General features: G+C 40.5%; 1 protein-coding gene across 3 annotated transcripts in view; it reads left to right on the top strand.

Moving 5' to 3' along the window:
- The window catches only part of rab11fip4b (RAB11 family interacting protein 4 (class II) b), a 60,710-nt gene that overhangs the window by 17,085 nt on the left and 16,562 nt on the right, over positions 1 to 27,063 (top strand). For 2 of the 3 annotated variants that reach the window (XM_034203458.1, XM_034203459.1), the window contains exon 4: positions 26,473 to 26,717. In XM_034203458.1, the coding sequence (XP_034059349.1) occupies positions 26,473 to 26,717 (245 nt within the window). Of the gene's footprint in view, positions 1 to 12,168; positions 12,609 to 26,472; positions 26,718 to 27,063 lie in introns of those variants that run through there. The other variant, XM_034203460.1, reaches the window with a different exon arrangement.

Genomic DNA, 27,063 nt, shown 5'->3' with positions numbered 1-27,063 from the left:
GCAGAGACGGATAAACCGAGGAACAACAGAGACGGATAAAACAGGAAAAACCTTTTATCTAATGTATTAATGGATGAGCCATTTGGCCTGTGATTGTGATTGTGAGTGACAGGACGCATTAGTGCCCGTGACACTCATCAGGCCTCACTTCCAAATCAGTTCAGATGGAAACGGGAACCAATGACATACTCAGGGCGATATGGTCCAGAGTATTGTATCTGCTCGGTGGCTGCCTGTTTTAAATAGATTATCATAATGCCAGCAGATCCTGAAAATACATGAAATGATTTCAACTGGAGATCCACAATGCAACTAGACATTGCATTTTATTCGTTACCGTGTTCGGGTTTTCTGTGACAAGTTAGAGCAATAAACCACATGCAAAATAATGTATGAACTTGTTTTCATGTTTGGTTGATCTTACATCATTATCAGGTCCATTTTTAAAAGACATACGACACTCAAATATACATTTAAAAAAGGCAGTTATAGCAATGTTTCCACAGAGGTGACTGGTATATATTACAGTGTTATTCCAGTTTGTTTTAATATTACATTACATGTTACTTGTTAGACGCTTTTATCCAAAGCGACTTACATACTCAATACTGTGGGCAATCCCCACAGTAGTAATTTGGGGTGAAGTGTCTTTCCCAGGGACACAACGACATGCTGACTGCAGTGGGGTTCAAACCTGTATAGGTTCGAACCCTTATCCCAACACCAAGGCTCTACCCACTGCGCCACACGCCCCCTGTTTTAATTGTAAAACCTTCCTTTACTGCATAATTACATCCAAGGTTTTTGTATTTCTCGTACAGGCAACCGGTCTAGCTAAGTGCCAACTCATTATCAGCCTCTTAGCTCCTAATGATAAAAGCTATTCCTCGATTCAGTCAACATACCCTGATTTAAATAATTGATTTTGTCTTTTTGTGCTGAACTGTCTACTTACACAGAGAAACTATTCACATGTGCAGAATTTGGAAAGTAAAATCCAGTGATCACATGAAATAAACAGTATTTGTAAAGCAGCTGTGTGGAAAATACAGTCAGTTGTTCAGCCATCGATCACAGTGCTGCAGAAGTCTACAGAATCCCTTTGGAAAGAGCAGCCGGTCAACCCAATACTGTGGAGTTGCAAAATCGATCTGTGACTGTTCAGGCTGAGAGCGATCAATGGATGGTATCAATGAGGACACACAGCGAGGCATCCTGGTGAAAAATGGGACACTGCGCGTGTAGCTGCATCCATTCTAAAGCTTCCTCCCTATTTCTTCTGTCAGTTACCAATTGTTGCCATTAAAAAAAACATTTAACGCAGAATTTGTCAACCGTTGCCGTTCCTTTTGTCTCAGTTATACATTACATTCTCTGTGGGTGTACACAATAGGCTGATTGGGAAGGAAGGGAATGACATGTCTTGTTTTGGAATAACACAAACGTTGCAGCCTCACAGTTTCTTGGCACCAGTGTGTGTGGCTTAGTTGTTTAATTCAAGTTTTGAAAGACTTTCATACACACAGTCTGGAATAGAGACAAGGCCCAGCAGAGTCCCACCAATGACAGTGAAGGACACACGGCCACCCAGCAGACATGATTATCCTGTAGCTGTCCGCTGCAAGGGAGGACTGCTAATGAACAGAAACATCACTCGTTCACATCCTCTTTCTTTCTCTCCCTCCATTACACTTGCACATATGAGTTACCTTTGTCCCATGATCTCGCTCACTAGCAATGGCTATAAGTCTAACACCACCGACTCTCACTTGTTTCTGTTGTGCTGTCCCCAGTTCATTCTTTATTCTTTATTCTCCTTTACATATGCATTATTATATTCCCACACAATCTTGCATTTTTTACATTAATGCTGTCATTGGTCTATGTCATCAACTACACAATATTTCCTCTTCCCAACCTTTCTTATGTCTCCCTTATTATCTATTAAAGCCAGATTGTAGTCCATGACACACAGTAATAAACCTTCTGATAAATGAAGCCCTTCATTTTGATTTGATTACCTCAGCAAATAAGACCATGCTTATAATGTGTGTGTGTGTAAATGTGTGTGTGTCCGGGCTGTTTATTCTATGTTATGCAGCACAGAGTTACAATATTTAACTGGTTACAAACTCAACTCAAGGCTTTTAAAATCTTTTTATAGCAACATTCATACCGCTGATATGAGAATATTATATCATGTTACTTTTCGAGCTTCAGGCCATGTTGTGAGGAGAGTTAGCGTTTGAAAGAGAGCTGCGATGATGGTGACGAGCAAGGCTGGCGTCAAGGAGGAAGCTGAATAGCTTGGTTTCAAGGTAGCTATTTCTGATGGGCCTCTCAAACTAGATATTGAGTGAGTATATATGACCTTAATCTGACCTTGAGCTGGCCGTCAGTCTCTCTTTCAATCCCTGTGTCGTTTGTGAGGTCTGTTAGTGGACACACCTGCCAGGAGCATCTGGATGCACACACACGCACGCACACACACACGCACACACACAGTTAATCAGTCAAACCGAAACCAAGCAACACAGCCAAACGACACACTGAACATTTTTCGGAAACAACATTTTAAGTGAGAAATGAACAATGCGGCAACAGAATCTTGATGAAGAAAATGAAGTGTTTAAAGTTTCAGAGAGAAGTTGAGCATAATACCTGGCCTTGTTGCGAGGGCATCAAGCGTCAATCTGTGAAGGGATAAACAACACTGTCATTCCAGGAAGAACAATGGCATCAGAAGCCAAAAGATAAAAATGTGTTTATATTTAAAGCCGTAGTAAGGGAACAAGGAAGTGAGTCATGTGATGTTGTTACTGAAGGACACTATACTGTTTGTGTACATGCAGCAGTCGTGTCCATCTCAGCTCAGCATGTGTGATCTCTTCTGGCCCTTTCTTTGTTTGATGACACCTCTCTTAACTCTGCTTTGCCATCACATTTAGCCAGTTATTTCCAAACTACTTCTCTGTCTGGGTCTCTCTCCGTTCCGTGCGCGACAGAAGAGAGTGCAGAGAATGCAAACTGGCAAAGCGGCTTAGTGTCATTTCTGCAAAGCCCAGAGAAGGAAGTGTAACAGCACAGAGTTGTTGCAATGGTTAACATCTGCAGACATTTCTCTTTGTACACTCGTCTATATTAAGAACCAAATCAAATGTGTCATTGCTCATCAGTGGATGTACACTCAAAAACACAGCTGTGTCATCATCACAGCTGAAATGAGACATTGGTGTGTATTCAGCTTGGTCTCTTGTCCACGGGTTTCAAATACCGACGTTTGGGCGATGGGATGATTCTGACGCACGGGGCTTCCTTGAGATACTATACGAGACGCACCAGGCTTTCATCGAACCCCAATGTAAACTTATCCACATCAATTATAGAAGCCTAAAGCCACATAGATAGTTTTAAGAGCGAGAACATTTGTGATTTTTAACTGATGTTACGTGAGGCTATGTTTTTGATTTACATGACGTTACATCTATAGTTCAATTCTTGTTATTTTTCAATCCAAACCTTTGTTTCTGTTTTTCTAGTAGCAAAATATGACATGTAAGGACTCGCCTATGTTAATTTACTAAGCCAAAGTCATGTCCAACACTCATAATTATTGTATTAAAAAGTAATACAACAGTTGCACCATGTCTCGCATTTAGCTGACGCTTTTATCCAAAGCGACCAAATGGTGCCGTGTTTGAAAGTGTCAGAAAACTGAATCACAGCATTCTGTCTGTTACTTTGTCTGTGAAAGTAAAGAGTCTGCTTTTTTTTCTGCTTGACTTTTGTTCCACCTTTTTACCCAGTATGTCCTCCACTGCCGGCCTTGTGAGGGCTGCAGACAGGAAACTGGAATGCTACTTGGCCTTTGAGGTAGAGGAAAGAAACATCACCGCTATGCTATCAGTGTGCCCTGAGTCTTATTACATACGCTACTTAACTCTCTCTCTCCCCCTCTCTCCCTAATTTGCTGTCACTCTCCTTTGTCCCTCCCTACTGTTATCTCCCTTGACCAGTGCTAGAGGTCTCTCTCTCTCTCTCTCTCTCTCTCTCTCTCTCTCTCTCTCTCTCCTCTCTCTCTCTCTCTCTCCTCTCTCTCTCTCTCTCTCTCTCTCTCTCTCAGCATTTCTTATGTTGTTCAAGGCCTTGTTTGAACCACATTCCCCTCTTACCATCCCCCTCTCCATTTTCCAACTTTACTTTCTTTCTACTTAGCTGCTCGTGTTTTTTTCGGGCCTTGCCTGAAATAATCATTGATTTTTCTCTAGCTCCTTTAGATCCTCTCATTCCGATTCTCTCAGTGCACTTTCCTGCTGCTTTTCATCCCCATTTCCCCCACTAGTTTTCAGCATTACTTCCTTTCATCTTTCCTCTCTGCTTCTCTCTCTTTTTTCTCGTTTACCCCCTCGTTCTCTTTCTGTTTGTTTAATTAGGTCGCTGATTGTCCTGTGATGTGTGGACTGAATAGAGAAGCTGTCACAAGAGCTCAGTTCTGGATCAGCGCCTCCTCCTTCTCTCCCTTCATCTCTCTCTCGTTCTCCCCTCTTTCATAAACAACACAGATATATTCATGCATGCTCCCATTCATAGTGGGAGTCATGGCATTGCACCATTGCGGTTAAACATTGTTCTGACACCAGCTGTGAGGAGAGTGACTGAAGAACATGTAGCAAGTTAACAATTTCACACATATCTGTTGCCTCCTCCTCGGCGTTACAGAGACACAAACTGTTTCAACAGGTGTTTCAGCAGAAACTGTATCCTTCACAGTGTCATAACTAACACAATAACTTATGAGCTGGCTCAAATCCTTTTTCCACACAAACAAGAACTGCGAGTGAAAGAAATGCGTCATCTTGGTGTGAATGTGTACCGTGGCCAACTTCCTGTGTCAGCACCCAGGTGTCTTTAAACCACAACACTGCTGCACTGCTGGTTGTGCAATTGTTATACTTCAAAATAAAACACTGTGGTTACATTGAAAAAGAAACTGCTCACGTTTTTTTTTAATAAGGTTGTTATTGCTTCTAATTCTGCTTTTTTTTTTAAGTTACTGCAGTTTGTTTGTGCTTTATACAATGTATCTGTTTTTGGCCATTTTCAGTAGCCTTGGTTATAAAATGGTTCGGTGGTTATTAGATATCATTCCAATTTAGGAGAAAAGGCTCAAATGTGTTTGGGAATAGTTGTGTTTTGTAGTCCCCTTGCCTTGTATTCAAATACCTCTCCCACTGTGATGTGTACGCTTCGTCTGTGTTTGTTCATCTCTTTGCAAAGTGCACTCATATTCCATGACCTTGCTCAATAACCTTCTCATGGTTCAGTGTTGTTCCTCCTGTCTGTCAGGCTAATTAGCAGCCATTGTTTAGCTGCACTGTTACGGTTCAGCTCACAGCAAGTACCCTTTCTGCCCACTCTAACCTTTTAATGCAGGAAGTGAAAACCTCCATTAAACTCTGAACATCCTACAAAGGCTTTCAGACAGCTGTTCTTCACCTCCGAGCTGCTACAGTTACAGTTGTTGCAACACAAATCTTTACACTATTTCTGTCTCTTCTTTCTATTCTCTCCTTAATCCGACTTTATCTTCTTCATTTCCTCCTTGATCCCGCTGTCGCTCGCTGTCCCAGTGGTCTGTTAGTGATTTGATAGGTTGATGGCCTAGGTTGTGTATTGATTATCAGCCTTTGACCTGTCACTCGTATGTTAACCAGGCCTGACCTCAGCATGCTGACGGAAAACCTTCAGTGTGTTGCTTACACCTCTGTTCGCAATCCATGTTTGTTTCTTTTAAACATGACAAACACCAGCTCACCACAGTATTGCATTGGCTAATATCCACCTAAATGGATGATCTCAGATTGTGATGCATGTTCACTGACTCATAACTGACTCATCATTCAATCAATCAATGTTTATTTATACAGCCCAATATCACAAATGTTACATTTGTCTCAGTGGACTTCACAGTTTGTACAGAATATCAGTATGGCAATACGACACCCTCTGTCCTTAGACCCTCACATCGTACAAGGAAACACTTCCAGAGAAAACCCACAGTTTAAAGGGAACATGGGAGAAACCTCAGGGAGAGCAACAGAGGAGGGATCCCTCTCCCAGGACGGACAGACGTGCAATAGATGCCGTGTGTAATCATTAGTTTGCACATAATGGAGACATAGGCACATTCATCACACCATTCATATCTTTACCATGCATTTAAAATTACACTATTGTTCAGATGCAGCCAAAAGATGTCCTTCATCTGTTACATAACAGCTGATATTCACATGAGAATAAGAAGGAAAAGAGAACATTTGAAAAGTGTTATTGTTAGTCACAGTGTCTGTTTTTACAGACAAACCGTGTTTTATAGTTGTGATGACTGGGGAAATAATGCATTGCAACTGCAGTGGAGCGCTCTACTACACTGTCACTTGCTTCATTGTTGCACACGCTATACTCTGTGTGTGTGTGTGTGTGTGTGTGTGTGTGTGTGTGTGTGTGTGTGTGTGTGTGTGTGTGTGTGTGTGTGTGTGTGTGTGTGTGTGTGTGTGTGTGTGTCAAAACGTTGTCAGAGTACATTGTGTCCTTCCATAAAACAGATGCATTCTCACCACGTGAACCGCAATCAATACTTCCACAACTGTGTGTGAGTTTCCCCTGCAGGCAACACTAACCCAGTAGCCTGGATTCACTCGTGTTACAGCCATATAGTCACCCACAGATATCTGTGTCCTGCCTGCTCATTCTTTATATATTTCACCTGCAAACTTGTTCAAATATACTCTTTGTGTTACGTTACGACTTAACTGACTAGTTTGACTACAATTCTGTCAAACCCTGTTGTTACGACTTTTTGTCATATGTATAGCAATATATAACGGTTGTGGGTTCGATCCCAGCCCGTGCAGTCAACATGTCGATGTATCCTTGGGCAAGATACTTAACCCTGAGTTGCTCCCGATAGCCAACTGTGTGTGATTGTGTGTGAATGTTAGCTAGATTTTTTCATATTATCCCTCAAAATGTCAACATAATTTACATTTTTCATGATGCTTTGCACCCGAACAAGACTCCCTGTGCCTGAGGCTGCAAAACAGCCCCACAGCATGATGTGTTCTTAGGGTTGAAGGCCTCTCCCTTTCTTTGCCAAACATAAGCAACATCCATGTGCCCGAACAGTTCCAGTTTAGTCTCATCAGACCAAAGCACAGACTTACAAAACTCATCTTGACCTTTCAAATGTTCACGGGCAAACCTCAGTCTGGCTCTGATGTGCCGCTCTTTGAGTAAAGGGGTTCTTCTGGGACGATGGCCCTGAAGCCCACCACGATGAGGAGCCCTCACCACTGTGTTCCTTGAAACATCAACTCCAGAAGAGGCCAGGTCAGCAACAATCATCTTGGCAGATGTCCGGGGACATCTCTGACTATTTTCCTCTCCAGAGTTCTTGAAATCTTGCGCTTTCGACCACGCCCAGGTTTGTGTCTTACAGAATTTGTCTCCTTGTACTTCGCAATGATGCAACGTACAGCAGTTCTAGACACTGTGAAGTGCTTGGAAATGGCAGTATAGCCTTCCCCCTTATCATGAGCCTCCACTATCTTCTTTCTGAGCTCAAGACTGATTTCCTTTGTCTTTGGCATGGTGAGTAGTAGTAGTATAGTAGTATTCGTTTATTAGTCCCCAAGGGGAAAATGGGTTGCAGCACATCACAGAGGCATTTAAAAAAGTTAAGACAATACATCACTGACAACAACATAGACACAGATAAAAACAAACAGACATAAGAAAACCAGATATCGGCAGACATGACAAGGGGCCTATAGGCCCTCATTTAGTAGTATAGTCCCTCTCAATAAGGTATTCAAGTGCCTGTTTCTTGGAGTCCTTTTATGCTGATTGAATGCTCAGGTGTGGCTTGAAGGCCGATTGGTTGATTAGGTGTGGTTTGAAAGCTGATTGGTTGATTAGGTGTGGTTTGAAAGCTGATTGGTTGATTAGGTGTGGTTTGAAAGCTGATTGGTTGATTAGGTGTGGTTTGAAAGCTGATTGGTTGATTAGGTGTGGTTTGAAAGCTGATTGATTGAATAGGTGTGTTTTGAAAGCAAACATTCACATGGGGGCTAATATTTTTGACCAACCCATTTTTCACTATATTTGATATAAACGAGCCTAAAAACTTATTTTATTTTCCAAAAAGTACCAAAAGCTACTAAATAGCACTGGTGAATGTTTGATCAAGTTTTATCAATGCTGGAAACATTGGGAAGAATTTTAGGAAAATGTTCCATAACTCCTGGGGGGCTAATAATGTAGGCCTCAACTGTAAGTGCAGTCCATTTACCATTTCCTAAAAGCAGTAGTAGGAAGAAATAATATTTCATAGGTCAATGCAATACTGTACTAATGTCTCTTTGTTTTGTGCTGTATTCTAATGGTGTATATTGTTGCATGGATTAAGGAAGTTCTGTTTCGTACTTTGGCTTGTGTGTATTTATATCTCTGTTGTTACTGCTGTGGTTGTCTCTACACGGTACACTGTCTGTGCATTCCCTCGTAATATCATAAAACACAATAGAAATGTCATATTGTGTTTCTATTTCTGTGCTCAGTCATTCTCTTCATTTGATTTTTATATATTTCCTCCTTCACCCCATGCGTCCTTTCCTCGTGTAAAATTCATCTCCTACATTTTTCAATCACTCATAGTGAAACTCAGTTATTCATGGTCTCACTTTTTCTGTCGGGCCCAGGGTACTCAAGATGGCAAGATAAATGCAGATTTCAGTCTTTTCAATTCCTCCCTCTCTCTCTGACACTCTGTCTGACCCCTCCTCCCTCCCTCTCCATTTTCATTACGGGGAGTTTAACAAAGTTGTGCAGTGAGTTCTGGCATGTTGTCACATCTTATACTTATTCATCATTTAAAAAAGATTAAATCTGAAAATGTTAAAGAACCCATTCTGAAAACCTGAGGCTAGAAATGCGAAAGACTCATGGCAGAGCTGCTGGCCTTATAGTTTGAAATCAAATATATTTGAATCAGGTATATTCCAGAATCCAGCAGTTGGTCGGTAGTATCCCTGCCTCTACTCTCCTCTTCCTCTCTCACTCTATCCATCTCTACCCCCACCCTCTTCCTCTCTATCATTCGCCTTGCTGCATTGCGAACCCCAGCAGCTGTGGCAGCGGCAACTCGCACATTTTTTGTTTTGTTATTACTTCTCTAGGTGTGAATGTACTTAAGGGTGTATGAGTGTGTTCATTCATCTTTGCAAAGTATAATGCACATTTCTAAACCACCATCCCTCTCTTTGCCCCCTTCTCTAATGAATCCACCTCCTTGACTTTACATTACAGAGAGTAATGTCATAATGTTTTCCCTCTCTGAATAGCATTAACATAACTGTGTTAACACTTTGTGAAAGCACGTAATGAAAACCCGGCCCTTGGTCCATAACTGTGTCACCGTCTGAATGAGGCAGGTAGACATGAATAGAATTGTAAATGGCTTCTTTGAAAAGGGGCCAGCCCTCTAACAAATTGCACATAAACAAATAGCCGCCGGCCATTGGCTGAGCCCCTGCCAACGTCCTTTAAAAGTGAAGGAGAAAGAGAGCAGGGCACAGAGAGAAAGGAGACTGTAGGAAGGGTGCATTCCTTTCCACATAATTAGGTTTTATTTGGATCTCTGCTTGGATCATATCTCTTTCCTCCTATTCATCTTTCTCACCACTTCTCCCTCTTCATCTCATCACTCCATCAGCATAACATTACTTACATTGAGCATCATCTGTGGCGCTTTGAAACCCACTTCATGAGACACAGAGATTGGCTGACATGCAGAGTATGAGTCATGAAATGAACACTGAAAATGTGTCAACAGGCGGAAGAGAGAGAGATAGATAGTAAGAAAGTAATAACTAACATTTCTTTGTTATTTTAGCAGTATTACGTTTTGGCTGGGCTGCTTTCAGACTGTGCCAGAGGCGGCTGGAACCAGTTACTGGAACAAGGCACAAGGTGATGAAACCTGAGCTAACACTGTACATACAAAATCTCAGGAAACAGATTCATATACCTGGAAATTTGAGATTTCCTCATCATTATAATTACAATATAGGTCAACATAATATTGAGATATATACATAATTATGTTCTATCTATAACCAGCCAGAAGTTGATATAATAAGACGAAAAAAATCCACAAAACCTACAATAACTATCATCCTTCTCTTTGTATTTCCAGTAGCAGACAGACCAGAGGGAATAATATGGCAGTAGAGAGCGTGATTTATGTCTCCACAGCACGGGGAGCAGCTCTAACAAATATAGGACAACTGCAGTATGGGAGGCAGGGATGTTCTCAGATGACAATATTAAGGCAGAGAGGATCATAACAGCAGCTTGTTCAGTAAGAAAATATCATCCAGACAAATAGCAAATATATCTGAGGAATATATGGCAGTGAAATATAATCGTGTGAGTGATGAGTCCTTAGTGTATAAACACACACAGAACAAAGTGAAACAAACAAACAAAAAATGAAGATTCAGACTCATTTATAGTCCAGGGTTTCCCCACCCCAGCATTAAGGCACATGTAAGTGTGCTTAAGTTATTTCATGCACCTTGCCCTGACTCTTATGTCAAGTATGTATGTGTTATTAAGAATTGCTAATGTGTTGCTACACAACGTTATCGCCTGCCCGATAATGCTTATTACAAAACAACTACATTCAGGTCATATAATTGTCTTATTTGTATTTATTTCAAAGAGGGAAAGCGACATACAGAACTCAGCGATATTCAACAGTGTTTTAAGATAAAAACAAGCTACATAGTCAAATGCTAAATAGCTCCACTAGGGACTGTGATTAACCAACAGTAGTACCACAATTAATAACCACATTACTGAGCTCTAATTAAAGGAGGCCTGAGCTCTTCAGTGCTGACTCCAAAGTAGTTATATGACTGATCATAGAGTATGGTCAGCATCCAACTGGAATATAAGCAATTTAAAAGATACAGCTGAAGAGAGTGGCAGCTGAACGAATGATTGAATGACTGAAAAATAAATAATGTTAACCATTATAGAGAGCCCAAAGAATAGATGAATATATCCCTACATTTATTTAAACTTCTGTAGACTCTTTGAGCTATATTGAAAATGAAATGGGAAATAAATTGCAACCTTTTAATTTCATCTTCCCAGGAACCATGCTAAGTGCTTCATGTGTACAGTATATTGACCACGGTGCATTTTTGCAAGGATTTCAGAAGATTTGAGGGATTAAATCCACTGAATCGTATGATCCTAGAAAATCTCTTAAAGTGGAAAATGACATTTAATAGAGAGTTATCCAACAGTACATTTGCCAAATATCTATAAATCTTTCAAATATCTTTCTTATATTTGTTTCCATAAAATGTCTAAAAACAGTAAAACACCTTTATCATGTATTAAAGTCCATGTTGGCATATTTTATTGCCATATAAATACCATGCAATATTTTGTCTCACCAACAGTCCCAAAGATATTATTTTTAATAACATAAAAGACAAAAAAATAAACTTTTATTATTGCACAACCTGGAACCAGATTTTGGCCATTTTTTATGAAAAACAATTTATTCAAGCACTGCTCCATTATTGACATTTTTGCAGATTAATTACCTTCAAAAAATATATTTGGCTTATTATTAAAGCTCTAAACCTATATGACACATCTTGGTGTCTTTTCCTCTTTTAGTTGAGTAGAGTAAAAAAACGAATGCTTCAGCTGCTTCTCTGTCCCCTCTCTCTCTCTAAACCTTCCATCCCTTTATTCCTTTCCATGGGACGAACCAGGACATCTTTTCTTTTTGGCCCATCTAGTGGAATCTGCTGCATCACTGAAGACAGTTTAAGTGACAAGCATCACACCCCCCCCCCCCCCTCACAGCCCACACAAGCACCGGTCTCTTGTCCGGCCGAGACACACTGAGGCAGGCAGGGCTTCATATGCAAATACAGCCTGAGTAGGCGGTGGCGAGAGCAGAGTGTGCAGCAATGTAAGGACTATCTCAAGCCCCACCCACATAAACCAGTTGCTAAGCGACCATCTGCAAGAGGGAGGGAGGGGGTAGGAGGGGCCATGAATTCAACAACTGTTGCCTGATCTGAGCTCTCACTGTGTGAATGCAAGTCAGCCGGCGAAGCAGTCAGCGAGAGAAGGAAAGTGTGTGAGGTGCAGAGTCTGTGTGTGTTTGTGTGTGTGTTTGTGTGTGTGTTACAGAGAGAGAGAGAGAGAGAGAGAGAGCCAGGCAGCCGGTGCGGTGTTTTTAAAGTGAACGATACATCCAGCTCCATTCCTCTGCCTCTGTTTGGAATATACCACTAACAAGGACTCACCCTTTGGACTATCCCCACTCTTCCTCCTCCTCTTGCCTTTGAAGGGAACACCTGTGTGTGTGTTTGTGTGTTTGGTGTGTGTGTGTGTGAGCCAAGACAACGGACTTAGCCCCGGAGACCAGGGAACAGTGGATGACTTCAGCGCATTAGGGTTTTGCTGCTGGAAAGAGGGGCGCTGCTCACCATGGACTCCCCTCACTTGTGAACGGGGTAAGCAACCAGACTGCACCCTACCAGGGGAACAAGGGGCTGATGAAAGACCACTTTGACAGAATGAGAACAAAACAGAGAAACGGCTCCATAGAGAGGGAGAGAGAGACGTGAGGGTTCAGTGAAAGACTAAGAAGGCAGAGATAGTTTATATGTTAGGGGGTGAGTTAAAAACTGGGTTAGTTAAAGGGGGGCAGTTAAGCTGCAGGGCAGTCCATTGTCTCCCAGTTTGTGTTTGAATGTGTGTGTGTGTGTGTGTGTTACATGCAGTTGACCCTGCCTCAGCTTCCTTGTCTGTCTCGCTCAGCTGTGGGTGTCTGTGTCATCATCCTCATCACGCTACCCTGTCCTGTCTCCTGTGTTCCCTCTCCTCTCATCGCTGTCTGCTTTCCAGTCTGCATCTCATCCTGTCTCTGCTCCTGTCGCTGCTGGCCCTGTTGCGGTTCAGCATCTCTCTGATGGTAATAGGATTAATTGGAAACTGGGTGGCTGCAAACAGAGGACATGAAAGAAAGTGAAAGAGATCAAAAGAAATGTTTCGGGAACAGATATAGCATGTCCAGGTTCAGATCAATTGGAAAAGATAGCGTTAATATTGGAACAACAGGTTTTGTTGTCTGGACTGATGGGGAGAATGATATTTGGAAACATAAGGAAGTGCAGGCTGCGATGTGTGTTCAGTATTTTCAGTATTAATATTCAGTTATTTAGAAAATGTAAACTTTTCTTCTCTACAACTGTACTCCAAGTTATTTCACTGTGTTTATTTAGTTCATAGTACATTTAAAAAAGAGGAAATATATGCCATAACTATCACAATATGTTTTAAATCATCCACACTGAACTTGTAATGTGGATAAAAGCACTGAGGAAGGATTTATTGTAATTACAGAAATGTGATTTACTACTTGACAGATTTAGAGGTAGTAGATCATCAAAGTAAGCAAATAAAAAAACGTCAGTTAAAAGATTGTCTTTCTGACTGTGTCCTCATTTAAAAAATATATTTTAATGCAATGTAGATCAGAATTAGGACATCTAAATGAATGAATACAAAGAGTTGTATATAATAACCCTGTTACTTGCTTTCCTCTGTGCTAAAAATAGGAAGGCAAGTTGAGTTTCATTTGTATTGTGGGGATAATAGCAACACATGACGTCAGGCGTGCCCTTTTGAATGCTCCCGGTAGGTGACTGGACATTGCCTAATGAGATTTACTTCTTCAGCCGAGCAGGACATTCTCTGTTAATTGTCCTGGGCAACAATCAGCCGGAAATTATTTGGCTTATGGTTAATAAAGATTACCATAGTGGCTTTTTACAGTAGATGTATTCAGTTTCCTAAAACAGTATTGACACTCAGCCAAGCGTCTTTTAGAGTACCAGCGTGCACACAGGACTAGAATAACTAGATTAACAGTTCTGAGCTGCACTGGATGAATGAAGGCTAATCTGCCAGGAGTTAAAGCAGTCTCTCCTTTCTATGAATTCTGTCATACTGTACACTGAAAAGAACAACTAGACAAAACATCATTACGTTAACATAACAACACCAGTTAACCTTAATGCACTGTTGTTAAAGAGCCATATATATTGTCTCTGAAAGTTCGTTTTTTCGACCTATTATGAAAAGGTTTAAATAAATTATTGTTGGCACAGAATACCAACATTTGAATTCACATGCAGCTGAAAGAAGCCGGACCACCTGCTGAGGGTCCACCGCAAAACACTCTGTACTCTCCCATTCAACGGCCGATAGCAAACAGTCGCTAGGGAGAGGGACAAAGCACTTTGTTAAAGAAAGGCTTTGTTTTCTCCTCACTGGACACAAGTTTGATGACACGTAGAGGACAATAAACACCCAAGACACAACACACTTTGTCTCTGAGACGATGGACTTGAACAATGAATAAGACTAAGCATCTTCAGTGTTTGTGCTGCTACGTACAGAATTAGTGCTCCTCCTTGAAGATGAGTCTCACTTCTCTTCTTGCAGTTCCTTGGAGGATGATTGATCGTTTGAAGGAAATATGACTAAATCAGTTGACTGTTGATCTTAAGCCATTAGTCAATCCACTCAAAACTGAATTAGATTAGAAGAAAAAACTAAGTTTGAAGTCAATTATCAATCAAAACTAGTTTACAGCTCCTAAAATGTGACGCTTTGCTGCCTTAATAGTTTATATTTCTATAGATTAACACTCTTACATGTTTGTGACTGGACAAGCATTTTGAAGATACTTTGAGCTCTGGGAATATGCAAGAGAAACATGTCACAGTTTTCTAATCCACATTAATCACAGTAGCAGCCATATTGGTCTGTATTGCTTTTCTGTTGTTTGCTAAGAAACAAAACACACCCTGACTTTGGTTTGACTTCTGTGGTTCAGTTTCCTTGTGTTGATGTGAAGCAGTAGTTTGTTTTGTTTAAACATTCTTAGGCAGTCGTGAAACACTTAAGAGTTCAGAACAGGTGGTTGTCATGACGCAGAGAACAAATGGACTCACACACACACACACCTGCCTACTTCATGTGACAGCTTCTCTTAACTAAACTTCAATATGTCAGTGGTGCTGACATCTAACTTCCTTTTAACTTAACAGTTTTTCTCTGTCATTGATAACATAGCTCTTCGGTTTAACTTTTGGAACAAATAGTGCAGCTAATGTGTCTTATGTTCTCTGGGACATTTTTCTTTCTAATTACAGGTGCATTACATTATTATTAAATAATTAAAGCATTATTAAATTGATTCACACACAAAATACATAACAACAAAGCCAAAGAACAGTTAATTCTCCGATAATCTCGAGATGTATTTCAAGTTATCCTTGTTTAAAGGGAGGCAATCCTCATGACACGCATTTTTAAATAATTATCATCCGATCAGCCAGTCTTTTGAATTTATCAGTGATTTTAAACTGATTAATTACCAAAATAACATCAACCCTGTGGGCGGCGCCATTGTCACTACCCGATCTGCAGCTCTGCCCGATCTGCAGTGCGCATGTGCGAGATGGTCCGCCATATTGGACAACTCCGGACGGCAACCCAAGTAGGACAACATTAACACAGTGGCTTTTGGCAAACCTAAAAAAAAAAAACGAGAGAGAGATGAGTTATTGTTATTAACGTGACTTCACTATTATTTAACAACTCTTTTTATTGGGTTCTTTTATTTGGGGTTAAGTACATTGTCAGAATAAGTGAGAAATGGATTTAACTTCTGTTAGACAGCTATCATACTGAATACCAGTGACCAGTGAGGTTCATGGCTGGTGAGGCACTGACTCTTTCAGAGTCAGATTTACAAATATTATATTTTGACCTTAATCAAAATATTCGGTTATTTTCAAAAGCTTTTTTAGTCTGATGCTTCAATTCATTTTAAACAGACCGTTCAACAAAAGGATAAGCCTACCCACAATTTAAATATTGGATTGTTCTTTCTTAGTAAGATCCCATTTGCATTACAATTGTGGTCTTACCTTGACTTGAAGATGAAGTCCATGCTCTCCTTCTGGACAACAATCTCTATTACTTTTTTGTAAAAGTCCTCCTTATCTTCCTGTAGTTTCAAAAGTCTAGTTTGTTGTTCGCGTCTACCGTCTCTGGGTAGAATAACAGTAGCAACAAGAACCTGTGGGCTCACTTGCGCCCCCTTCAGTGCGGCAGAGGTTATGGCTGCCTCCCCTGGTGCTTTTTTCATTGCCGTTGTATGATGAGACCAGCAAGCCTAATTATCATATACGTGAAATAAGTTATTTAGAGACTATGGATGGCGAGGATAAATGTAATAAAGGGATCTACAAACATTACATTGGTGACATACAGTGAGATGGTGCAGGCATGCGCTTAGGGCCCACTTTCCAGACAGTTTCTGTGGGGTGACGCATTCTGAGGTGAGGCAGAGCTCATCTGTGCCTCACCTCACCCCACAGTAACTGGCTTGAGCGCGCTCACAAAATAAGTGCCCGCGCTAAATTAATGCCCGCGCTCCAGCCAGTTACTGTGGGTTTACGTGAGGCAGAGCTCGTCCCTGCCTCACTTCTCATCGCTACCCGTAGTTGTAGCGGAGCTCGGCAAATTTGCTGATTTTGACTATAAAAAGCGATTGGAATCATACATAAATCACATTTACAACACAGATCAGTGGAGACATTTTATTATTATTTAGTTTTTCTTTAGTTGTTTTTCCGTTACATTGGAGTATGACAGGTGAGGCTCTGCCTCCCCTGCCTCCCCTGACTGCACGTCGCTGCTGAATACATATTTACTGTGAATGTGTGCAAAAATGTATGGCATATAGCTGTCTAACAGAAGTTGACGAGTCACATGACTTATTTTACCAGAAGTGACGTGAACTATGCGTTTGGTGTCGAGGACAAATTGACGTATGTGCTTTGTTCATGTTGTTTACTCTAGTTACTCTCACAATTCTATTGAAATATGCCTCATTGTATCGCGAAACATTGCCACAATTCGGATAGGAACAATCGACGGAATGCTCGGTTCCATCTATTGCCAACGGGTAAGCGTAGGAAGTACGTTCGGAGGCAGTGGCTAGCGAAATGTGCTCGGCCCGAACCGAAAGATCCACAGGCGCATGTATGCAGCGAACATTTCAAGTTTCCGGACTACTACTCTGAGAGTATGATTAAACATAAAATGGGATTTATTAATCAACCATTACTTAATGGGGATGCAGTGCACTGCCAATGCCAGCCAGCGTCAGCACATTACGCAGCAGACTTTACTTATTGTTTACTACGTAAGGAAGCAGGAATTGCAGGATCCAGAGCGCACGGAGCACAGAGCGGACAGCAGATAACGGAATTGCAGTTTTATTGCTTATAGATTATCAGAACATTTCAAAGGGGACACAGCCACATTGGATATTAACCTATGGATTAACTACATCATCGTTTTTATCGTTGTAATGCCATTGAAGACCAGTTTAGACCAGGCAAAGACGAAGGTAAGCCATGTTAGCCTAGCGCATGTTAGTACCTAGCGCCACTTGTTTTGATGTACGTTTTTGTTGATAACGTCACGAGTTTGTATCTTTCAGTGTTGAGGTGAGCACCGTTGTGTGTCTTTACGATCATAAACGATGTGTTGGATGTGCAGCTAGGATAAGTAATAAGGGAGCTAGGAGTGATTTTCGGTGCAGTAATAGGTTAGCATTTCGCTCGGGGCTAATTCAGAGGCTCACTGTTAGCATTGTGTGTTTTTTTTTAAGAAAAAAATGAAAAAGATCAGTTAAATTAGTTTTTTCCCGTTATATGGATATAAAATATTCATAGTTTATTAAATATTAAGGTTCCTTAGACGTTGTTTCCTGCAAATGACGCGATTTCGGCCCCGGAACCGGGTCCGTGGGGCCTAAGAGGATAACAGAGTAGGCCTATGTTTTTTTGTTTTTTTTACAGTTGTATTTGGATGGAATGAATACCTATAGTGATAATTTAAAGTAATAAAATGATTTTTACATTGAAAAAGGTCAAATGGAACTGATGGTTCCAAAATTACCCAGAGGTGAGTCCGCCTGGACTTTATTTTATTTTTCTAAACTTCTTCCTCGGCTGACGAGTCCGAACCGTCCGAACTCAAATACTCCGCCATGTTTTCGTCGAATGAGCTGTTCGTGTGTTTACAAAGTGAACGCATAGATGACGTCACAACCTAGTTTTTCGGATCATGTGACTACTGAAAATGGCCAAAAAAAATGGCAGCTGCCTGACGGAATATACAGATTTTGATAAAAAAGAGCTATAAAATCATTATTTACCGGGGAATATCGCTGATTTCTTCAGGGTATGGTTTAAACATAATGTTTCACTAAATACTGAAGTTTTTATTAACTATCTAATGACTGGAGCCTTCCTTTAACGGGCCTTTTATATACCCACACACACATTGGGATTGAAACACCTGTAATGATCTTAACTAATGGCCCTCTGTTTTTAACCACTAACCTTAACTGCCGCTATTACCTAAACTATGTCCTAACCCTAATCTAAAAGTCGCTCTAAATCCAAATGTCACCTTAAAATGCCCCTTGAGGAAGTTAAACTCATCTTTTTACTTTTCCAGGACCTGCTCTTTTCATTTAGGAGATTCAGACATAGGAAAGAAAACACAGGCAGTCCCACTGTTTCACCTGTTGGGTTTCTCTCGTGTCTCTAACTGGGTTTCATTGAGAAAAAACCTCCACAATGTCTCCAGTGTGCAGCTCCAGTCCCTCCCTATATTGTCCTTTGTCCAACTCAGCATTCCTGGTAATTCAAGCAGCTACCTGCTTAGACTCAGGTGGAGACACATCTGTGTGTGTAATGTTTTTATATATATGTGTAGTTGATTTTGTCCAGCTGCTTTAAAAGGGCTGTTGTTGACATACAGTTTTGATTTAAAGACTGGGAGGAATAGAGACTTTTTCATGATAGGCAGACTGGTGTTTTCTTTTTGGTACAGTATTTCAGCTGGTTGAGTATTCGTCTCATTTGCCTAAAGTTTCTCACAGTGTTGACTGAACAAAATGGTCGTGAAATATGAGTCATTGCTTCCCCTTTGAGTATTGTGTGAGTGTGTGTGTGTGTGTGTGCATAGGAAGAGTATTGCTTACCATGGGAGCTGATACAGACACGCAGGCAGAAACATGCACACACACTAACAGAGTGTTTACACTGCCTGTCATGTATCGAAGCAATTAAAGTAGGTGTGGTTATCATCACTGAACAACTAATTGAAGTTAATATGTTGACATATGTAGGCTTTACAACTAATCATTATTTTTTTATTAGAGATTTGTCCTTTTCGATATTGTCCTGGATTAACTGTTTACTGTTGACCAAATGTCAGAAAATAGTATAATTGCCAATCACAATTTCCCAGAGTGGAAATCAAATCTTCAAACAACATTTCAACAACAAAATTATTTAAAGTGGACCTATCATGCTATATTTGAAAAATATTTTGTAGGGCCATACGTATACAAAACATGTCTGTGAAGTTTTTTTTTCAAAATACCAAACAGATCACCCATTGTAGCCATGCCTCATACTGCTCAAACCCCTCTTTTGAAGCCATGTTAGAGAAAGGCGGATTTTGGGTCCTTAGCTTGAAATAAAAAAAGAGCAGGCCTAATGCCTGATCATAATTCTACCAGAGATAAAGTTAAATTCGGTTGTGATAAAACGCCATCCTGTTTAAACCACATCAAGGATTATTTCTGAAATAGTATGGAGCTCAAATGCTTTTTCTCTTGCGGATTTATCACAAGGTGAGTTCCTTTTTGTATTTCTTGCTTTTTAAACACATGTGCTCTACAGTACAAGTTAGCTCTGAGTGTTAGCGAGGCTTGCTAATGTAAACAAAGACGAGATTACGTCCAAAACACGTCAGGCATTGTTTCTGATAGCAACTCTCTGTGGGTCCGCCGATGTCACAGCGGATGGAAATCTGTATCCACTCGTTGTACACCCGTTTTTAAAAGATTTGTGTACGGAGGAAAAGAGAGAGGGTTTTATTTTCTGACGCTGCATGAGTTCCCAGACGCACCGGGGACACATATTTATGTATAAAAGACATCACAAAGTGCATTTTGCATGATAGGTCCCCTTTAAATTAATATAAATATGAAAGAATAAAGCAGCACATTTTTGTGTTTAGGCTTTAAACATTATTGAAATGCTTGAGTATTGGTTTGAGCTCTTGTGTTGACATTGAATTCCTTTGAAGGTATTGGAAGCCTCGTAGGCCCTCCTGTCCCAGAGCCTCTTGTTCTGATGGTGGGATCTGAGGCTCAGAATGATAGAAGCACCCACTGGTAACAGAGTCAATGCTGAATATCAAAGCAAAAGCATTAAATGATGACTATAAAGGTGAACATTTCTGTGGTGGCAGCACTCAAGCAGCTCACGGTTTTGGGGGGTATGCAAGGATGAAATGAACAAAGAGAGAGATAGAGATGTAAAGTCTCTGCAGAGAAACACCTCTTATCTCTGGAGCTCGCTCCGACAAACACCAGCAGAGAGACGGCTTGTATCTCTCTCCTTGCTCTCCCTTTTTCTTTCTCTCTCTCTCTGATCCATCCTCTCCAAACCCCCTTTTTCAGCGTGCCCCCCATGTTCCTGCTCACCCTCCAGCCCCTTTACTGCTGACTCACACTGAATCAAAGCTTCACCAGTGGGGATCGATCTTGTCGATGTCATCGAATCCCTCCCACGCTGCTGTAGCACTCCATCTCTGTTTGGTCCGCCCTTGTCTTATGCACAACACTTGTTTTGTGTGATTGTAAAACAACAACATGGTTACTGTCCAACTAGTTATACAATAAACACACGGCAGGAACAACAACAACTTTATAATCCGTATAATTCCTTTAATCTAGTTTTGCTCAAATGACAAACCACAAATATGCTGCTTAAATATTTCAAGAGGGTGGTCCGGAAAAACGTTCATAGTTCCCTTAAAGCCTTTAATTCTGCCACATGGAAGGAGCTTTAACTTGTCAAATGCAGGACATATTTAGCATATAACTTGCATCAAGAATTATATTAACTTCGTTTATAGTTATGGTTTTATTGGTTTATGGCTGTATTCTTTGCAGTGTTTTTTCTAGATAACAAAAATGTAAGTTTTGATTTATGAATGAAACTAAATTAGACACCCGTAGGAAACCCCCTCTGCTGATGGCCTGGCAAGTTCAAAGCCATCTTCTCCCTCTCCTTACATTCAGATCGATGGAGCCCTGAAATGCATCGTCATCCACATAATTCTCCACTGTGCCAGAAGGGCAGATTCATGATTTGTTCAGCACTAAAGCAGTATCGACGCTCAGCACTCAGCGTAGAGTAAAGGGGTGTGAGGAGAGGTGGATCGAGAGTCTATCTTCTTAATGACAACACTGTTGTTGTCCAGCCTGATAAAGAGTTTGGGCCTTTGATGACCTACACATTCAACACTAACCTCCATTTAATTGGCCTTTTAGTGAGTAATTAGTTCATGTCACTCTGCCTGTCACTCTCTAGGGGTCTGCATGTAAACTTTTAGTGTACTGTATACAACAGTTTACTAGCACTGTGTGCATGTAGAGAACGTCAAGTATGTGGCAAAAATATCAAGCCACTGAATAGGACTCATTTGACACATTTTGCCCATGCATTCAAGATTCAAGATTCAAAGGTTTTAATGTCATATGCACATAAGCTACAGTGTAGAAATGGCAATACAAATATTATGACCCGAGCCCCTCCAACTATCATATAATAAAATACAAAAATACAAATAAAACATAATGCAAGAAGTCTATATGCACATTAATAGACTATGATATATACAAGAACAGAATGTAAAATTACAAATTCTACAGTAAGATGAAATTAAATACGGTTCATTACGGTGATAACTATTTAGATAAATAAGTAATAAGTAAATTGCAAGATGAAACTCCCGTATAAAGTCAGTTTCGTACGTACAACAACACATTTCACCTGACTTCCTAAGTATTACCTTTACTTTGTGTTCCTCTGTGTATGTCCAAGGGAATTTGCATCATGTATTTGCCTGCAGCTCACGTCAGAGGAAATAAGATTACCGGTACCAGTGAATGCGAGCAGGACTTTGAGATAAACGTTTGTTGCCTCCCACTCACCTGTTTTGTTCCCAACCTTTTCTACACTAACAGACAAACAGACGTCTATGACTGTATGTCTCAAGCAACCGAGTAATTGCAATTTTCTCCGCTCTACCATCTGTCTCTCTTTTATTTCCCTCCACTTGACCAGTGACAACATCTCTCCCTGTTTGGTTTCCTGTAGAGAAGTGTCCTTGCTCTCTCTTTTTCTGTCCCTCCATCTATGTTTCCTCCATTTCTAATGCAGCAGCAGTGGATGTAAATAATAAATGTTTCCCTGAGAGCCTGGCTGTGTGCCAGACTCTTCCTTACTCCGTCTCATACATAACTATCCATGCTTTACAACTGTTGCATAACAACTGTACCTGGGACATCTGGGCTAACATTCTTTATGTCTACACTGAAGGAGTCTGACCTATATTCTTCCAAGGAAAGTGTACACTATTTAAGTCCCTCATGACCTGTAATGCATCTGTCATGTGTGAGTAATTCAGTGATGATATATGCGATTTTTTATTTTTATTTTTTAGGACGTGCGATATTAAGTAGGCAAATGAACTCAAACACGTCATGTTACAATTATTTTGCTGCTTGCTAGAAAAAGAAAACTTGTGCGGCTCTCATGTCAGGGGTACTTCAGTGAGTGACGTGCAGGCTCTGCATGCACAGCAAACCACCAATCACATTTATTCTTGATCAGATCACAGCAGGATAACCGAGCTAGCTCAGCTTGTTGCTCTGATAACTTAAGATCCAGAAGTCGGTGACTAAAATCCTTCATTCGGTTAAATATTGTTAAAAAATACCGATTGTATAGCGTTAAAGTTCAAGAAAGGATGGTTTGCGGCCAAAAAAAACTGTCTTTTCTTCAATTCCTGTATTTTTTTCATATCGCAATATATATCGCAGGGGGAAAAAAATATCGCAATATCAGTCCAATATCGTGCAGCCCTAATTCACACACACATTTATAGCTATAGTCGTTGTTAACGTGCACTCACTGTTTACAGATTCATACAGTTTTACCTAAAAACACTCATAGACTAAAATGTACCAAAAACTCACGCAAAATAAGCTGCATTTTGAATCTCTGGGAAAAGGGAGACACCCATTTTCTTTAGTTTTCTGCAACTCTACATGTTTTTCTTCCCTGACTTAGCCTCACCTGGGATAGTGGAAACAAAAGCAGGTCAGACCCCGCAGCAACAGACTCACACAGATCCTATGTATTTGATTTACCCCAGCATGCACGATGAGGAGAGTAATATTATAACGCTCCTTTGTCTTTCTAATCCATTGCCATTAATGTCGATCAAAGCTCAATAGAGTGCCACTTATCTTTCAGTGATTAATCTTCTGTCATGCATTTGGACTTATTTTTTTATAGTCTATGATTTGGACCTGTTAGATATCATCACGTTGATATTTGGTAAACATTTTAACAACTGAATGAATCCTGATTTCATTGTATTTCTAAAATGCTATTGGTGTGTGAAATACTATCCTGCAAAACAAATTCACTGTAGTTTAAAATGGATGTTGTATAACACATGTGTACGTTGTACTTCTGAAAGGCTTCCTTGTCTCATCGATTCATTCACCAGATTAAACCTGCTGATAACGGGGCTGATTTGGCCCAAAACAAACATTTAAGGTTGATTAAAGTCATACTTGGACCAACGGGTGATGTGAAGGCGAGTCAGGCTTCAGGGCAGGGACGCTAAAGTTAAAAGCACAGCAGATCTTAGCGTCGCTGGTTCAAAGCCATCAGCAAGTGTTCTGCTGTTTAGCAGGCCATCTGTATGTGTGCCTCTGTATGTGTGCCTCAAGCTACTCCCAACTGACTCATGTTTTGGCAGTTACTGCCCCAGGCTGATTGTTACTTTACTGTTTTTAAAGTTGTTTGGAGTGTTCCTCTGAATAGAGAAAAAATAAAGCTCTTTAAAAACTTTAAACCGTGCAAGACATCCCAAATTGGTATATTCTTAGTTTATCAAAGACACAATGTAGTTCAAGAGAATCAAGCATTAATACCTATATAGATATTTCATGAATATTATCACTTAAACTAGTAAATGTTGCTGAATTATACATTTTCAACTTTTATTTTCTTTATTTGTATGCATTGCATTTGCAGTTTTCCTGACTTTTTCCTCCCCTGTTAAGTGGGGTTTATTTATGTATTTTATTTTCCTACATTATCTAGACGAGCGAAACATAAAAAACCTCCTCTTCTCTCTTCCCCTGAGCCAGCTCAACAGGTCACTCTTCCCCGCTGGGTTTGCTTGTTCAGTTCTATGAATTGTTATGGTGGAGCACAGAGGGGCTGCTGCCTGATTCCTTGCCTCTCACTGTTTCTTTTTTCTGCTGCAGGGAAATAAGGAGAGTGGTCTAAGGAATCCTAAAGAGACCTTTATCCTTGGTTTTATTTCTCGGTGACTCAGCTGCAGACCCCATGTTGGCTCTTTGTAACAGTACAGACCCTCAGTTTATGATTTTAATGGCTACTTTTTTCATTTGGTTCTGCAAAGGTTTGCCTGTGTGTTGGGAGGGGTATGGGATAGGGATGTAAACAAACGTGAATAATAATGAAAAAAAAGTTTTGCTATAATATTCTTAATTTACAAACCATCTCAAAGGTGTATGCAACATTTTCCAGAGGCAATTATAACCACATTTAATCTGGATTCGCAATAAGGCCCAACAAGATATCATGTCCCATTAGTTTGAATATTCATGTGTTTTAATAATAACAATACATTTAATTTATATAGCACATTTCAGGGTACTCAAAGTCACATTTTCTTTTTTTATAAGCTTTTAGGAGACATTTCTGATCAACTTTGCATTTCTCTGGACTGCCTTATTTGATGTAATTACATACTTACTGTACCTACTTACTTACATAAAATCCGGATGTTTTAGTAACATTTTGGTGTGTGCCCTGCTCATTCTGGTACAAATCGAGCTATATATATTTTTTTTTCATAGACAAAGATACTAGCTTTGCATTACTCTCCTAGTGTGCGACTGGAAATGAATTCATCCATGATCAGTGGAGCTTAAAGGATACAAAGTCAGGGTTGTGTTGATGTGTGTGTGTGTGTGTGAGAGAGAGAGAGAGAGAGAGAGAGAGCGACAGAGAGCAGTCTTAATCTTTGTTACTGAAATCTTTTATTGGTCTGTGATGTTGTATATTACCCACCTGACTGTCCTCAAGATACTCTGTTATCTCGCGGCCTTCACAGCTCTCGTCTAATTTCACTTTCAAACTGTGTTGCTAATTCCTTTGCATTCCTTCTCAGCTTTGTTCCTTATGCTCTCTTTTTCTTATCCTCACTTGTGTGCTTCTCTGCTATATTTATTCTTCCTCAACACCTCCATCCATGCCTGTTTCCCTCCCTCTACACCTTTCTGTTACTCACTACCCAGCATGCACCTCACCCCCGTGCTCTCTCTTTGCCTGCCCTCGTCCTTCAGCTGTTCAGTCATGCTGGGATAAGTCCTTGTTCTCTGTTGCATTAGTCCAGATTTCAGCTGTTGAAGAGTGAAACTGATTGGAGCTTGAGCTGTGATCTTTGAGCTGTTGCCCTTTGACCTTTTCTAGCCCTCAAGACCTCCTGTGTGAACTTAAGACCATTCCCACAGTGAAGGAATTTACTAAATGGGAAATCCAATTTAACTCAGAATCCACAAGTGCTACTCACTATACTCCCAACCACCATGAATATGGAACAGCATATTACAAGTTCAGGGACAGTTTTGATATTAAAAAAGTAACACTTTTCATTTTAAATATAAGTTTGTATTCCTACAGGCGAGTTAGTGCCACTGAGTTAACTAATATTAAATAGTTTTGCCGTTATGTTTTTCTACTCTGTATTTCTTTGACATTTTGTTGAACCATAAGACGTCATGCTACATTCGCTGCTAGCAGTTCATGTTCACACTTAGAACTAAGGAAATACAGACCATAACGAAAAGAAGCACCTTTTTTTTTATTATCAGGATTTGTGTTTGTCTGTTTTGATAGAAAATGATGGTATTGACAACATGCTATTAGTTGAAAAAGTCAATTGTGTTCGCAAGGTTTACACTAATAAGGATTTTGTCAACATCACGTGACCACAATAACAGCAATACTCCAACTCTCCCTATTTCTGCGGGTGTTTGTAAATCTGTGTGTAAACTTACTCTTTTTGCCTTTTTCCCCATCTTTTCTTCAGGGAGGTGCAGAGGAGCGGCTTTGTCCGGTCATCATGTGCACTCGGGCCTTTCCTGACCCCGTCCCAGAGTGCCAGTTATTCCCTGGAGAGGTGGAGGAGCCTGAGGAGGCAGAGGAGGGCAGGGAGAGGGAATCAGACAGAGACAGTGCAGTGGAGAGCACCCTGGGGTCTGACACCTCCGACGGGCCCATTAGACCTGGAGACAAGGGAGACATTCTGGGAGAACTCTTTTTGTCTGGGGTGAAGTAAGCTTTGTTCCACATTTCTTTACTACTACTCTAGTGTCTCACTGTCTCACTGTCTCTATATCTTACGTCAGACCCCAATGGATGATGATACTTTTACTGGTGATGCAAACATAAGAGACATTTTACACAACATACTCTGTTGTATTTGTTCTATGTCCATTGTCCTATATATCTTCATGTTGCATTGTTGGAGGAGCCTTTGACTTAAGTTGTTCATTGCCATCACTGTAGCTACTGTGCACATGACAATAAAGCAGGGGTGGGGAACCTCCGGCCCCCGGGCCGTATACGGCCCGCGAGACCATTTGGTACGGCCCTCGAGGTAATTTATAAACACACGCAA

Source organism: Gymnodraco acuticeps, unplaced genomic scaffold (genome assembly GCF_902827175.1).
Source record: "Gymnodraco acuticeps unplaced genomic scaffold, fGymAcu1.1, whole genome shotgun sequence".
Lineage (NCBI taxonomy): Eukaryota > Metazoa > Chordata > Actinopteri > Perciformes > Bathydraconidae > Gymnodraco > Gymnodraco acuticeps.
The sequence above is the reverse complement of the archived record's forward strand: the minus strand, read 5'-3'. Positions and strand labels throughout refer to the sequence as shown.